General features: G+C 43.5%; 1 protein-coding gene across 1 annotated transcript in view; it reads right to left on the reverse strand.

The window, feature by feature from the left end:
- Positions 1-16,248, reverse strand: part of Apold1 (apolipoprotein L domain containing 1) — a 77,123-nt gene that overhangs the window by 9,684 nt on the left and 51,191 nt on the right. Inside the window, exon 3 of the mRNA XM_029565690.1 lies at positions 12,569-12,659. Within this exon, the coding sequence (XP_029421550.1) occupies positions 12,569-12,631 (63 nt within the window). The 5' untranslated portion in view covers positions 12,632-12,659. The remainder of the gene's footprint in view (positions 1-12,568; positions 12,660-16,248) is intronic.

Raw genomic sequence — 16,248 nt, forward strand, 5'->3', positions numbered from 1 at the left:
AGTAAAAGCAAGAGTAGTTAGCAATACAAGTTCTAGACAGGGAACCAGAAAAAAGGTCAGAACAGGGCAAATTTCAAATGTTCATATCAGAATCCATTGGAATTTCTTGACGAGAGCTTCCAAAAACATCCCTCTCTTAGGTTCCTCCTCATTTTTCTTTTGTCTTCCAAGGCTGGACTTGAGAGTGATGGACTCAGGATTTGTTTTCAGACACTTTGATAGCTGTTAGATTGCCTAGAATCAGTGTTGGTTCCCTCCCAAAGGCTTCTTCTAGATAGGGGGAGAAAACAAATTATCCATCATTTTATAACAATAGTGGGTTGTCTCCCTTAGCTACAGGTGGGCACTACAGTGTTACAGGCCAAGATTTGAAATCTTACATCTGAGCAGTACTTTCTGATTAGAAATATGTTTTATTTGTTTTTGAGACAGGGTCTGCCTGTAGCTTCTGCTGGCCTGGAACTCACTATGTAGACCATGCTGGCCTTGAACTCAAAGAGATCCACCTGCTTCTGCCTGTAAAGTGTTGGGACTAAAGGTGTGCACCACCATGCCAGGCTAGGTTAAGTTTTGTGGGTTTTTTAGACAAGGTCTCACTGTGTAGCCCAGGCTGTCCTTGAACTCACTAGGTAGCCTCCAAATGACCTTAAACACTCAGTCCTCCTGCTTCAGTCTCTCAAGTGCTGTGATTTAGGTGTGAGCCATCACACCCAGCTTCAGCCACAGGATTTATTTAAAAAATATTGATTTAGGGGGCTGGAAAGATGGCTCAGCGGTTAAGAGCACTCCTCATTGCTCTTGCATAGGACCCGGGTTCAAATCCCAGCACCCACAGCTAACAATCATTTGTAACTCCAGTTCCAGGGGATCCGACGCCCTCTTCTGGCTTCCATGTGAATTGTACAACACAGGTATTACTTAATGCATGCAGACAATACACTCATAAAAAAAATTTTTTTAAAAAGCAAAATATTTTCAAAGAAATGGGGGCTGGAGAGATGGCCTCTTCCAGAGGACTTGGGTTTGGTTCCCAGCACCCACATGCTGGCTAAAAATCATCTCTGACTCCAGATCCAGGGGATTCAACTCCCTCTTCTGGCCTTCTCAGGCATTGCATGACACAGGTGCACTTAAGATACATGCAGGCAGAACACTCATACACATAAAATAAATAATAATAATATAAACAAAATATTAAAAAGAAAAGAGTGTTTATTTGCCTGAGGTAGTTGGCCCCAGTGTTCTGTGAACTGCGTGGGAATACAGTGTCTGCAGTGTAGAGCTGAGCTCTCACAGTGGTGTGTTCAATTTCATTACAGAAAAGTATTCTGGTTTGGGGGCTGGAGACATGGTTTAGTGGGTAAGAATGCTTGCTCCCAAGCTCTAGGACCTGAGTTCAAATCCCTAGCACACACATACAAAGCCAGGCATAGCTGCATATGCCTGTAACCCCAGTGTTGGGGGGAGAAGGATCACTGGATCTTACTGGCCACCAGCCTAGCTCCAGGCTCAGAGACCCTTTTAAGGGACTAAGGTGGCAAGGGACAGAGCAGGACACACAAAAGTCCTCCTCTGGCCTCTACCACTGGCATATACAGACACACACACACACACACATACACACACACACACACATACATGTATATATACACCACATGCATACAAGCGCATATGCCCCCCCATAGATATACACACAGTCCCCACACACAGAAAAAAATTTTGCCTGAAGTGATGGATAGTAACCTTTATCTGACTACCTGCTGTATACATGTATCAAAATATCAGTGTCCTATAAATATATTGACTTTTAAATGTCTGTTATACAAGCACTTAGAGAGTGGAGGTAGGAAGACCAAGAGTTCAAGGCTAGCCTCAGTTACATAGTGAATTTGAAGCTAGCATGGGCTACATAAGACCCTGTTTCAAAAACCAAAAAAGGTTTTGTTTTGAATACCCAGGTGTGGTGCTGTGTACCTTTAATCCCAGCATTTCAGAGGCAGAAGCAGTCTCTGAGTTTGAGGCCAACTAGTGTTACACAGTGAAACCCTATCAAAAATAAAAATAAAAAACTAACAAACAGGCAACTGGGGAAATAGCCCAGTGAGTAAAGTACTTGCCTTACAAGCACAAGGATCTGAGTTTTATTTCCTGAAACCTATGCAAGAAAAAGTTGGGTGTGGTAGTGCATACCTATAATCCCAGTACTACAGAGGCAGAGACCAGCAGATCCCTGGGGCTCACAACAAGTTCCAGGAGAGCCAGAAGTCCTGCCTCGAAACAAAAAGCTGGACAGTGCTTGAGGAACAACACCTGAGGTTGCCCACTGACCTCCACATACACACACACATGCACACCAACCTGCACATGCATACACTTGCATACACACATAAATATGTGCACACATGAACACACAACCGTATACATGATGGAACACATCTGTAGTTCCAACACTCAGGAAGCAAAGACAGAAGGATCCCAAATTTGAAACCCGCCTAGGCTACAGTTAGAGCCTGGAGAGAAAAAGGAAGAGGGAGGAAGGGTAGGAGGGAAGGAAAGAAGGAGAGAGAGGAGGGGAGAGGGAGAGAGCAGAAATGTCACTATTTTAATAACAATGAGAATTTAACACTAAGTATCTCTTTGGAATATTCAACCTGGTAGGTAACAGAATATTTATTCCGAAGACTTGTTCTGTTTGTTTTATTTTGTGTTGAGATAGGTTCTCATGCAACCCAGGCTGACCTCGAACTCACTGTGTAGCTGAGGATGACTTTGAACTCCTGCTCTTTCTACTTCCACTCTCCAAGTGCTGGGATTCCAAGCATGCTGCACTCTATCGGCTTTTGCAGTATACTTTTCATATAGCTCTACTGCATGGGCTCTCAACTATCATCCTCAAAATGGGTGGAACCTCACAGATGCTAAAAGACCCAGAGAACACTGAACTCCAATCATTTTCATTTTTCCAAACTGGCCTCTGATCTTTGTTAATATACATACACATTTTTAACCGCTAGTATTGAAATGCTAGTCTGTATTCTTTTTTTCCAGTTAACATTCCTGCAGACACATACTTCTCTGTGTTGACACAGTTCTCACCTCTGTCATTCTTAATAGCTATATAATAATCCGATTGTTTGCTCAGTCACTTCCCTGTTAGGCATTTGGACTGTTTCCAGTTTTTCATTGTTATAACTACAGTTGCCAGGATATCTGTGTGCATTGTCCTCTTTGGATTATTTCTTTGGGGAGTTGTCACAAATGGGAAAACAGTAAGTGATAGAAAGTAGAAGTCTGTTACATGTTACCATATTTGTACCCAGGAGACCCAAAGAGTGATCTGCCTTATAAGAATAGTGGCCAGAGGTGTTGATGAAAAAATATAACTCTCACCTCAAAGGGGATAAGACATAGTCTATTGTGGAGCCAAATATGAGTAACCATGACTGGGAAGACAAATTTATGGCACCCAAATTCCATATTCCAACATAATGGTTTGATGAAGTTTTTGCTTATTATTTATTTTTATTTATGTGTATGTTTTGCCTGCATGTATGTTCGTGCACTTGTGTCATACAATGTCTGCAGGGTCAGAAGAGGGTCAGATCCCCTGGAACTGGAGTTTATGGACAGTTGTTAGCCGCCATGAGGGTGCTGGGAACAGAACCTGGATCTTCTGTAAGAGCAGCCAGTGCATTTAAACACTGAGCCATCTCTCTAGTCCCTTAATGAAGTATTTACAGTGACAAGACAAAGTCATAAGTCAGGCACTTTTCAAATATATTGATGAAAGCATTGAGTAGACAAGCAGTTACAGAAAATCTCTGCTACAGGGCTAGGGTCCTATCTGATGACATCCTTAGCTTTTGGCTCAATGGTTAAGATCACTGGCTGCTCTTGCAGAGGACCCAGGTTCTATTTCCAACACCCACATGGGCAGCTCACAACTGTCTGCTACTCCACTTCCAGGGGATCTGATGCCCTCTTTTAGCCTCCACAGGCATTGCACGACATGGGTACAGTTACATACATGCAGGTAATACACTCATACACACATAAAATAAGATTAATAAATTATATATACATCACATATATAATTATATATCATATATTTACATATATATATATATATATATATGACAGTCTCTGCCCTCAACAAATGGCAATCTCTTGAAAGAGAAAGATGCAGAACAAATGTTCCGGTTCAGTGTTCAAAGTGCCAGAGGTATCTGCAGGGGCCAAAGAAACACTGGAGAGTATATGAACCCTAGAAGGATGCTTCAAGCAGTTGAGACCTACTGAGCATAGACAGGGAGCTGGGAAGGTGTGGAGATGAGGCTGATGATATATACACAGGAGTCAAGTCGTGATGGTTGTCAAGCGCCATGTGAGATAAGGTACCACTTAAGACATTTCATCTGTGCCTTTGTGACATTGGGTTTGGCATCTCTGACAGTAGAATGAAGGATGGCTTTCCTAGGTACATAACTGTCTTAGATTGCTTCTCTGTTGCTGTGATAAAAAAAAAACTGACCAGGGGCTGGGGAGATGGCTCAGCAGTTAAGAACACTGGTTGTTCTTGCAGAAGACCCGGGTTCAAATCCCAGTACCCACATGGCAGCTAACAACTGTCTGTAACTCCAGTCACAGGGGATCCAACAGCCCCTTCTGACCTCCGAGGAGATTGCACGACACAGTTGCACTTACCTACAAGCAGGCAATACACGCATACACATAAAATTTTTTAAAAAATAAATTTTTAAAGCAAAAAAAGAATCATTAAAAAAAAAAACAAAAAAAAAAAACACTGACCAAACCAACTTGGGGAGGAAAGGGTTTATTTGGCTTACATGATCTGATCACAGTTCATCACTGAGGAACTCCAGGGAAGGAACTGGGGGCAGGAACCTGGAGGCAGGAGCTGAAGCACAGACCATGGAGGAACGCTGTTCACTAGCTTGCTCCTTTGGCTTGTGCTCAGCCTGCTTTCTTGTACAATCCAGCACCACCTGCCCAGGGATGGCACCACCCACAGTGGGCTGAGCCCTCCCACATCACTCAACAATCAAGAAAATGGCTCACAGACATGGCCACAGGCCAGTCCAATGGAGGAAAATCCCCAGCTGAGGTTCCCTCTACCCAGGTGTGTTGGGGACCCCTGCTGCTTTGGGTTGTAGTCTTTCCATGTCCGGATAGCCGCAAGCTGGCTCGGTGCAAATGGAGAGACTCCTCTTCTCAGCGGGGTGCCTTCCTACTCTCTTCCTGACTCACCTTTTGAAGTGCCGGTCACAGATACATGTCCTCTGGCACAAAAACTGCCAGGTTTTAATCAGGCATTGTCTGACAGCCTGATAGAAGCCCACCACCACATGTAAATGGGGCATCCCAGGAGCACCTATCAGCTGAAACTTTTGCTACTGCCTCCACACTATAAATCTTCTGGTTTTCCCCCTAATAAATCAGAGCTGTATCACTTGTCTGAAGCTGTATCACTGAATCCTGAGTCTCACTGCGCACGGAACCAGCCTGTGATACAATCTCCCCGGAGGGGGCTGTCCCTTCGTAAACATTCACTTACGAAGATCTTGCTTTTGCCCTTCCTGCACCTCCCCCTTGTGATCCGGTGGCTGACGGATCGCGTACACAGAGGGAGTGCCTGGCAGCTTGGAACGGAACTCGCCTGGCAGCTGACAGCGACCCCCAGAGGCGCCAGCATCTGGTAGCCGCGGAGAGCCAGGGACCCGCTCCAGCGGTGCGAGACCGGTGCCATGCCAGCAGCTGGCGCTCCGAGATCCCCGCGCGCCCACACAGGTGTGTCAAGTTGACAACCAAGGCTAGCCAGCACAACAATTAAAAGCCAGGAGAGGAGTTAGAAATGTACTGAAGACCAGACATGGTGACGCTCACCTTTATTCCCAGCACTTGGGAGGCAGAGGCAGGCGGATCACTGTGAGTTCAAGGCCAGCCTGGTCTACATAGCAAGTTTCAGGCCAATGGGGGTATAGGGAGACCCTGTCTAAAAAAAAAAAAAAAAAGAAAAGAAAAGAAGTGGCTGGAAAGATAGATCACCATGGATTGGATAGCGCTAGTGGGAGGAAGCAGAAAGGATAAAGTACCAAATATACTCTAGGCTAGGCATGGTTTCAAAGTTGTCCTCAAAATACACACACACACACACACACACACAAAGAACATAACAAAGTAAATAAAAACAAAGTCTTTCTCAGCTATATAGTGAGTTTGGAGTTAGCCTGGACTACAACATGAGACCCTGTCTCAAAAAAATTTTTTTTAGTGTGCACACACACGTATGTATTCATGCACTTTGGAAACAAAATTGGCTAATCAGGGCTTAGCATGTAGCTCAGTTGGTAGAGTGCTTGGCTAGAACACGTGAAGCCCTGGGTTCGATCCCCAGCATCGTATAAGATGGGCATGGTGATACACACCTACACTCCTAGCACTTGGGAGGTAGAGGCATGCATTAGTTACTTTTCTGTTGCTGTGATAAAACACCATGACCAAGGCAACTTATAGAAGGAAGAGTTTATTTGGCTTACAGTTCCAGAGGGATTAGAGTCCAAAATAGCAGAGAGGTATGGTGACAGGAGGTGACCAGAGCAGAAAGGTGAGTGATCACGTCTTCAAGCAGGCACAAGAAGCAGAGAGCAACTGGAAATCTGGCAAAGCTTAAGAACTCCCAAAGCTCTCCCCCCAGTGGCATTCTTCCTCCAGCAAAACTACACCTCCTAAAACCTCCCAAAACAGTACCACTGACTGGGGACAAAACGTCCAAACACTTGGAGCCGGCGGGGGGGCGGCATTCTCATTCAAACCATCACAAGGCAGGAGGATCTTAAGTTCAAGATCATCTTTGACTACATAGTGAATTTAATGCCAGCTTGGAATACATGAGACCCTATCCCTCTCTCCTCAATGTTTTTGTTGTTGTTAATCATACTTAAATTATATTTAAAGCTTCTGTTCAGATCTAGTACCCGTTGGATCCACCTGCATTCTATTGGACAATTGTTCTAGTTTGTTTCTCGATTGCTGTGACAAAATATTCTCACCAATACCAAGGGTTTATTTGGCTCACATCTCCCAAGTCACAATTCATCAGGGAGCCCAAGGTAGGAACTCAGGGCAGGAACCTGGAGGCAGGAGCTGGAGCATAGGCCATGGAGGAATGCTTCTTACTGACTTGACCCCCTGGCTCATGCTCAGCCTGCTTTCTTATACAATACAGAACAACCTGCCCAGGGGTGGCACTGCCCACAGAGGGCTGGGTCCTCTCACATCACTCAACAATCAAGAAAATACCCCACAAACATAACCACAAGCCAGTCTAATGGAATCAATTCCTCAACAGAGGCTCCATTTACCCAAGTGTGTCAAGTTGATGACTAAAGCTATCTAGCACAATCAAGTCATGTGGCCAATGAAATATCAAAGACACAGGAAAGGGTCTTCCTCCCATGGAGACAGGTAAGTAGAAGAAACTCTCAGCCCCTCTCCAGAGTACCTGACAGTAGACAAGATATTCCAAGATGACCTGCAGCATCCCATCATCTCAGGCACACTCTTCTTCATATCTTTGGAGACATAGCCTTCCTCTGGATGTGGTAAGAATCTCACTCTGGCTAATGCAAGCAAACTACTGCTTGTATCCAAAGGAATACTCAAGAATGGGGAAACAGGCTGGAGAGATGGCTCAGCAGTTAAGAGCATTGGCTGCTCTTGCAGAGGACCTGGGTTCAGTTCCCAGCACCCACAACCATCTGTTAATTCCAGTTCCAGGTAATCTAATGCCCTCCTCTGGCCTCCATGGGCACTGCATGACACAGGTGCACTTACATACATACAGGCAAAACACTCATATACAGGAAGTAAAAATAAGTACAATTTTTTTCATTAATTTTATGTGTATGAGTGTATTTCCCACATGTATGCAAGTGCACCCATGTCATGCAGTGTCCATGGAGGTCAGAAGAAGGCATTGGATCCCCTGGAACTGGAGTTACAGACAGTTGTCAGCTGCCATGTGGGTTCTGGGAATCGAACTCAGGTCCTCTGCAAGAGCAGTCAGTGCTCTTAACTGCTGAGCCATCTCTCCAGCCCCCAAATTTTTTAACAAAAAAAGCTTACATCTCTTTAATCAAGATAGTTTTATTTATTGTACCAATATTAGATTATACTGCATATTTGCTTTGTTTCCAGCATGAAATCAAAGAAAGGAACCAAACTTACTTTGTATTTTGGGAAAATCACAAACTGCGACTTTCTGACTTGATTACAGCATCTAAAATTGAATTGTCTTCCCCAAAACCATGTGTGAAAGCTTGGCCTCAGGGTGCTTCAAATTGGAGGTTGTGGAAGCATTAGGAGACTGGGCCAAGGTCACTGGGGGGTGCCCTTGAAGGGGGTTATGGGCTCTTGGTCTCTTCCACTTTTTCTTTGGTTGCCTAGCCACAAGATGAGCACTGTACTCTTCTACGCATTCTCTGTGGTTGCTACTCAGCACCCCACCAGAATCCTCAAGGGAATGAGTCTAGCTGGATCATGAACTAGACCTTCCAAAAAACGTTCAGAAAAAAAAAAAAGGAAAAGCGCCAGCAGTCTTAAAGAACCCAGAATCTGGAAGACAGCCTGACCAACTTCCACTCCCTCCTGTCCATAGCTCAACCTAAGGATCACAGTTCTTAGACAGCGGGTGATCTGGGCTCAGGTCTAGTACCTATCCACTGGCTGTGCTGGGCAGGGAGAGGAAGGGTGAGTCACCTCAGCTTTCATGTAGAAGCCGTTAAGAGCTCATTTTCCAAATCAAAGAGGAGATATTTCACACCAGGAAATTACAATAGAGGTGTATACTAGGGAAAAGAAACCAACGCAGAAAATATCCACAGTGATGTTTTATCATAAGTTGACCCACCTGGAGTTTATTATCATCCATGGTGACTGCTAATTCTTCTCCAAACTGATGTAATTTTGATCACTTTTTATGTAAAGATACTTTTGTAAACATGTTTTTGATGGTTTGTCTGATATTGATTTGTTAGTATTGTTTGCACCTAAAGAATGTATTTCACACCAGGCGTGGTGGTGCATACCTTTAGTCCCAGCACTTGGGAACTCTGTGAGTTCAAGGCCACCCTGGTCTACATAGTGAGTTCCAGGCCAGCTGGGGGTTACAGGGAGACCCTGTCTCAAAAAGACCAAAAAAAATACTTATGTGTTATTTGGGGGGATTTTTGTTTTGTTATGTTTTAGAATTTCTTTTCCTCTTAAATACTTATTTATTTTTAATTATGTGCATATGTGTGTGTGTACATGAGTGCAGGTGCATGCAGAGTCCAGAAGAAAGTGCCATATCCCTTGCAGTTGGAGTTATAGGCAGTTCTGAGCCACCTGATGTGGGTGCTGGATACCATACTCAAGTCCTCTATAAAAACAGTACAAGCTTAACTATCCTTCCAGCACCTGGTTCTGGTTTTTTGAGACAGGGTCCCATGTAGCTCAGGCTGGCCTCAAACTCAATATGTAGTCAAGAAAGAAGTTGAATGCCTGGTTTTCTGCCGTGCTGAGGATCAAATCAAGGACCTCCTACATGCTAGATAAGCACTCTACTATCTGAGCTCCATCCCTTATTTTGATTTTTGGAGACAAGGTCTTGCCAGCCTAAGCTGCCCTCAAATTCAGGGCAATCCTCCTGCCTCAGCCTCTTAGGAACTAGGATCATAGGCACTTACTTCATGTATGAAATTCCATACTATGTTTTTGAAAATCACTGCTTCAGACCCAAATGTGGTGGCTCACAACTGTAATCCCAGCACTTAGAAGACTGAGGAGGATCATCACAAGTTGGAGGCAAGCCTGGGCTACATGAGACCTTGTTTCAAAAGAGAAAAATCACTGCTTTATAACAGGATTTGTATTTTTTTTAGTTTTTAATTTATTATTTTTATTCCATGTGTATCAGTGTATTGCCTGCATGCGTGTAAGTGCACCTGTGTCGTGCAATGCCCAAGGAGGTCAGAAGAAGGCATCAGATCCCCTAGAACTGGAGCTATAGATGGTTGTTAACACTATATGGGTGCTGGGAATCGAACCTGGGTCCTCTGCAAGAGCAGTCAGTGCTCCTAACCACTGAGCCATCTCTCCAGCTCCCCAGGATTTGTATTTTTAAAGGGAGAATCTACCATCATTGGGGGAAATATATATAAAACTTTACTTGCTTATTCTTTGGGGAAAATCTGACCTTGGGGCAATTCAATTGTCCCAGGCTCCCTAATATAATCAGTTTGTCTGCCTCCTTTCTCCTCCCCAATGTGCACACCTGCACAGAACACCTGGGATCCTGTGGTAAAACTCACATTTTATCGTTAGTACACAAGTGTTTGTCCCGTGGACACTGGCACAGCATATAAATCAAATTCACCACACAGTTCTTCCTGCAGTGCCAAGGACTGTAGCTGAGCGCACACCCCTCCCCTGGTCATAAAGAGCCTCTTATCTGCCCTGACACTGGGAAACAATTACTTTTGTCTGTACTTTTCCCAAAGCTTCGTCATTATCTTGCAAGTTCTCAGACATATACTGCTACCTGTATTTTAACACCTGCCTGTTTTGTATCTACAAAGGCATAATAAATCTTAAGAACTCCCCTCACCTTGTAGACCACTTGAATAGTTTCATTTATTGCATATCTCCTAGAGGCAAGATAACATTGGATATCGGTTTTCTTTTGTAACTTGCCTTACATCCCGCCCCCCTTTTGGTCTTTTTGAGACAGGAACTCCCTGTTAGTCTCAGCTAGCCTGAAACTTACTATGGAGATCAGGCTGGCCTGGACTTCACAGAGATCCACCTACCTCTAACTCCTCAGTGCTGGGATTAAAAGATATATGCCCACATACAAGGCTACATCTATTTTTAATACAAGAATTAATTTATGGGGCTGGAGAGATGGCTCAGCAGCTAAGAACACTGGTTGTTCTTGCAGAAGACCCAGGTTCAAATCCCAACACCCACATGGTGTTAACAACCATCCATAACTCCAGTTCCAGGGGATCCAACAGCCTCTTCTGACCTCTGAGGGCATTGCACGACACGGGTGCACTTATCTACATGCAGGCATAACACCCATACACATAAAATAAAAATAATTTTAAAAAAGAATTAATTTACTTGCCTTATGTGTATGGAAGAGAGGGTTGTTTAGGTTTGGTTGATTGATTTAGGGTTTATTATTATTATTATTATTATTATTATTATTATTATTTTAGATAGGGCCTCTTGTAACCCAGGCTGCCTCTCCTCTGGCTGGCCACAAACTCACTCTGTAGCTGAGGATGACTGAACTGATCCTTCTGCCTCTACCTCCCAAGTGCTGGGATTACATGTATGCACCACCACACCAAGTTATGAGGTGCTGGGGATGGAATACAGGGTCTTGTGCATGTTAGGCAAGCACTCTACCAAGTGAGCTGCATCCCCAGACTTTTTGTTTGTTTGTTTGTTTGTTTGTTTGAGACAGAGTCTCGTGTAACCTGGGCTGGGCTGAAAGTTGCTATGCAGCCAAGGATAACCCCGAATTCCTAATCCTTCTGGCACCAACTCCCAAATGCTAGGATTACAGCAGTATACCACCATGCCTGACTGTCCTTTGTTGGAGTGTGTGCATGTGAGAGAGAGAGTTCGTGTGTGTGTGTGTGTGTGTGTGTGTGTGTGTGTGTGTGTATGGATCCAGAGGTTATCTGTTATCACATCTTAATCTTGTTTTTGAGATGGGTCTTTCACTGGCCTGAAGCTCATCAAGTAGGCTAGGCTGGCCAGTTTTCAAACCTCAGAATACCAACAGTCTCCACCTTCTTTGTACTGGCGATTATAAATGGTGCCATCACAACCCACACATGAGTTCTTGGGCTCGAACACAAGTTCTCACATTTGCACAAGTACTTTACTGACTAAGCAATCTATCTTCTCAGCTCGATCTCTCTCTCTCTCTCTCTCTCTCTCTCCCGTGTGTGCGTGTGTGTGTGTGTGTGTGTGTGTGTGTGTGTACTACACAGGCACTCATATGGAGGTCAGAGGACAATCTTGACTGCCAGTCCTCTCCCACCTTGTCTGAGACATGGTCTTCAGTTGTGCATTGTTGCAAATTCCATGCTAGCTGGACTGGAAAACTCCAGGGATCCTTCTGGCCCCATCTCCCATCTTTTGGTAGCCATAGGCATGCTGGGGTTACAAGCGTGCCTACTCCATCTGGCTTTAAGGGGTTCTGGGGACCTGAATTTAAGTCCTTGCACTTGTATAGCAAGTACTTTACCCACTGAGCCATCTCCTCAGCCCTATTTTTAAATTAAATAGCTTTTATAGTAAGTGTTCAACTCGATTTGCTTTTGAGTTAGATGATAAAATAACTATGTAATTTACTTTTCCCCACAATCTCCCTCTACTTTTATTACCCTTTCTTTTTTAGGTTCACAACAAAACTGAGTGAAAAGCGCAGAAATCTCTCACACACACCCTGCCTCCAAGCACGAAGAGCTTTCTCCATTAGCAACATTACCTGCAGAGTGGTCCATGCAGTGCAGCTGATGAACTTACATTGACCCAAGTCCAAAGTTGACATTCAGGTTCCTTCTAGGGGTTTGTACATTCTGTGGATTTGGAAAAAAACAATATTGAATAATGTATCCACCAGTGTAGTATCACACAGGGTAGTTTCACTACCTGAAAATCCCCGTTGCTCTACCCACTCATCCTTCATCGCTGCCTCCCAAGCCCTACATTGGCTCTGTGGTTTTGTTTCCACTCGATTACTGTGTTGTTGGAATCCTTTATGTGTAGGACCTTCAGACTGAGTTCTTTTGCTCACTAATATGCATTTAAGTTTTCTTCATGTGTTTCTAATATGATAAATCCCTCATCCCCGTCGCCAGGGTCTCACTGTGTAGCCCAGGCTGAGCTCAGCCTCCCCATCATCTTACTTCTCCCTCCTGTGCACCGAACTTAAAAGCGTGTATCACTGCACTTGGCCTAAATTACTTCCCTTTAACACTAATATTCTGTTATCTGGATGTATCACCATTTATTGATCTAGTCGCCTACTGAAGGGCATCTTGGTTACTTCCAGGCTTGGGTAATAATGAACAAAGCCACTATAAACATTGGTGTGCAAGTTTTTAATGGACACAGTTTTCAACTTTGAATGAACACCAACAACCATTATTGCTGTATCTTTTGGTAAGAGTATGTTCAGGTTGGTTTGTGTTTGGTTTGGTTGTTGTTGCTGTTGTTGTGATTATTTTGAGACAGGGTCCCTTAAAGTTCAGGCTAGCCTCCAACTCACTATGCAGTTGAGGATAACCTTGAACTTCTTTTTTTTGTAATGGGTGTATTTTTTTCAGCGTATATTCTAATTGAATTTTTATTAATTTTATATAATAGATCTCAATCATATTTTAGAACTCTCCCCTATTTGCAACCCCCCATAGCCTGCTTATAGGAGTTCATGCATTCTGTCATGTACGTCAGACCTTGAACTTCTGATCCTCCTGCCTCTACCTCCCAAGTGCTGGGTTGCAGGTGTGTGCCTAACACCCGGCTTAATACATTCCGCTTTGTAAGAAATTATCTTCCAAAATGGTTACACCATTGCGTTCCCACCAGCAGTAAATGTGGGCCCCTGTTGCTCCACTGCCTACCAGAATTACTGTCTTCTACATTTTAGCCACTCTAATAGATGTATAGTAGTTTATCATTGGTGTGTGTGTGTGTGTGTGTGTGTGTGTGTGTGTGTGTGTGTACTGCTTGGAATGTAGGCCTCAAGCATGCTAGGCATGTCTCTGATTTTTTTAAAGATTTATTTTGTTTTTAATTGTGTGTATATATGGGGGGGTATGTGCGGGTATGAGTGCAGGAAACTGCAGAGGTAAGATGAGGGTATCAGATCCACTGGAGTCATAGTCAGTTGTCAGTCACCTGATGTGGGCACTGGGAACCAAACTATTCTCTTTTGTAAGAGCAGTACCTGTTCTTACACTGACCCATTTCTCTGGTCCCAGACATTAATATTTTCAATTTGATTTCCATGATAAGATACAATGTAAAGCATTTTTCATGTACTTATCTGGCATTTTTATTTTATTTATTTATTTTTTTGAGACAGGGTCTCACTGTGGTCCTGGCTGGCCTGGAGCTTGCTATGTAGACAAGAATGGCCTCAAACTCACAGAGATCCACCTGCCTCTGCCTCTGAAATGCTGGGATTAAAGCATGTGCCACCAGCCCAGCTCATCTTTATGCTTTCTATGGTGAAATGTCTATTAAAGTTTTTGGCCCAGTTTTTAGTTCTCTATTTTCTTGTTAATGAGTTTTTAAGAGTCATTCGAGCCGGGCATGGTGGTGCACACCTTTAATCCCAGCACTCAGAAAGCAGAGGCAGGCAGATCTCTGTGAGTTCAAGGCCAGCCTGGTCTACATAGTGAGTTCCAAGCCAGCTGGGGCTACAGGGAGACCCTGCCTCAAAAAGACCAAAAAAAAAAAAAAAAAAGTCATTTGGGGGGCTGGAGAGATGACTCAGTAGTTAAGGACTGTTCTTCCAGAGGACCTGGGTTTAGTTCCTAGCACCCACAGAGCTAACGACATTTCATATACATGGTGCACTTACATACATGCAGGCAAAACACTCATACACATAACATAAAAATAAATAAGTTAAAAATTTTAGAGCTTTTTATATATTTTAATACAAATCTTATATAGTGGCATCTTTTGCAAGTATTTTCTCCAATCTACAGCTTTTCATTCTCTTTGCAAATGTCTCTTGCAAAATGGAAAAATTTTAATTAAGTGTAGTTTATCAATTTTTGCTATTATGAATTATAGCTTTGCTGTTGTATTTTTAAAAGTTATTGCTGGGGCTGGAGAGATGGCTCAGTGGTTAAGAGCACTGGTTGTTCTTACAGAGGACCTGGGTTTGGTTCCCAGGACCCACATGGCAGCTAACAACTGTACATAATTCCAGTTCCAGGGGATCTGATGCCCTCTTCTGACCTTTGCAAGCATTGCATGATATGGGTGCACTTACATACATGCAGGTGTAACACTCTCATACACATAATATATTTTATTATTTTTATTTTATTTTTAAGTTATTGCCAACCCAGGGCCATCTAGATTTTTTTCCTTGTTTATCTTCTAGAACTTTTATGGGTTTTTTGTTTACTTTTAGGCCTATGACCAATTTTTTTAAGGTTTTTAAAATTATTTTATGTGTATGAATATATTGTCTGCATATGTGTAAGTGCACCTGTGTCATACAATGCTTGTGGAGGTCAGAAGAGGGCATTGAATCCCCTAGAACTGGAGTTGTGGATGGTTGTCAGCTGCCATGTGGGTTCTGGGAACTGAACCTCGGTCTTCTGCAGGAGCAGCCAGTGCTCTTAACCACAGAGCCATCTCTCCAGTCCCTTGAGCTCATTTTTAACCTAACTCTAATCACTTAAACTATTTTTAGGGTCTTTTTTGTTACCCCTCATGAATTTTCATATTACTTATCAATAATGTCTTATATCCCTCTTCTAAATCAATATTCCTTTTCTTGTTTTTTATTTTGTTTTGTTTTTTGCTTTTCTGAGAAAAAGTCTCACTATGTAGCCTTGGCTGGCCTGTAACTGGCTATGTAGACCAGACTGGCCTCAAACACAGAGATCCACCTGCCTCTGCCTCTTGAGTGCTGGGATTAAAGGCATGTGCCACCACACTTGGCCTCCTTTTCTTGTTTTATTGCATGGTCTAATAAACTTGGAGTATGATGTTAAAAAGACCCAGTAAGCTGGGTTTAGTGTCGCACAAGGGCAATCCTGGCATTCACAAGGCAGAGGCAAGAGGCCAACTCAGGCTACATAGCAAAACAGTATTTTTTTAAAAATCTGTGGGGGTCTGGATGGATGACTCAGCAGTTAAGAGCACTGGCTGCTTTTGCAGAGGACCTGGTTCAGTTCCCAGCACCCACATGGCATCTAACAACTGCCTGTCCTCCAGATCCAGGAGATCCAATGCCCTCTTCTGCCTACCTTCCTGGAGGCATTACAAACATGTAGTATGCTTACATACATGCAGGAAGGGAGGAGGAGGAGGAAAAGGAGGAAGAGGAAGGTGGGGAGGCAGGGAGAAGATAAAGGAGGAGAAAGGACAAGAAGGAAAGGGAGGGAGAACAAAGGGGAAGGGAGGAGGGGGAGGAGA

This window comes from Nannospalax galili, unplaced genomic scaffold (genome assembly GCF_000622305.1).
Source record: "Nannospalax galili isolate Female #2095 unplaced genomic scaffold, S.galili_v1.0 scaffold210, whole genome shotgun sequence".
NCBI lineage: Eukaryota > Metazoa > Chordata > Mammalia > Rodentia > Spalacidae > Nannospalax > Nannospalax galili.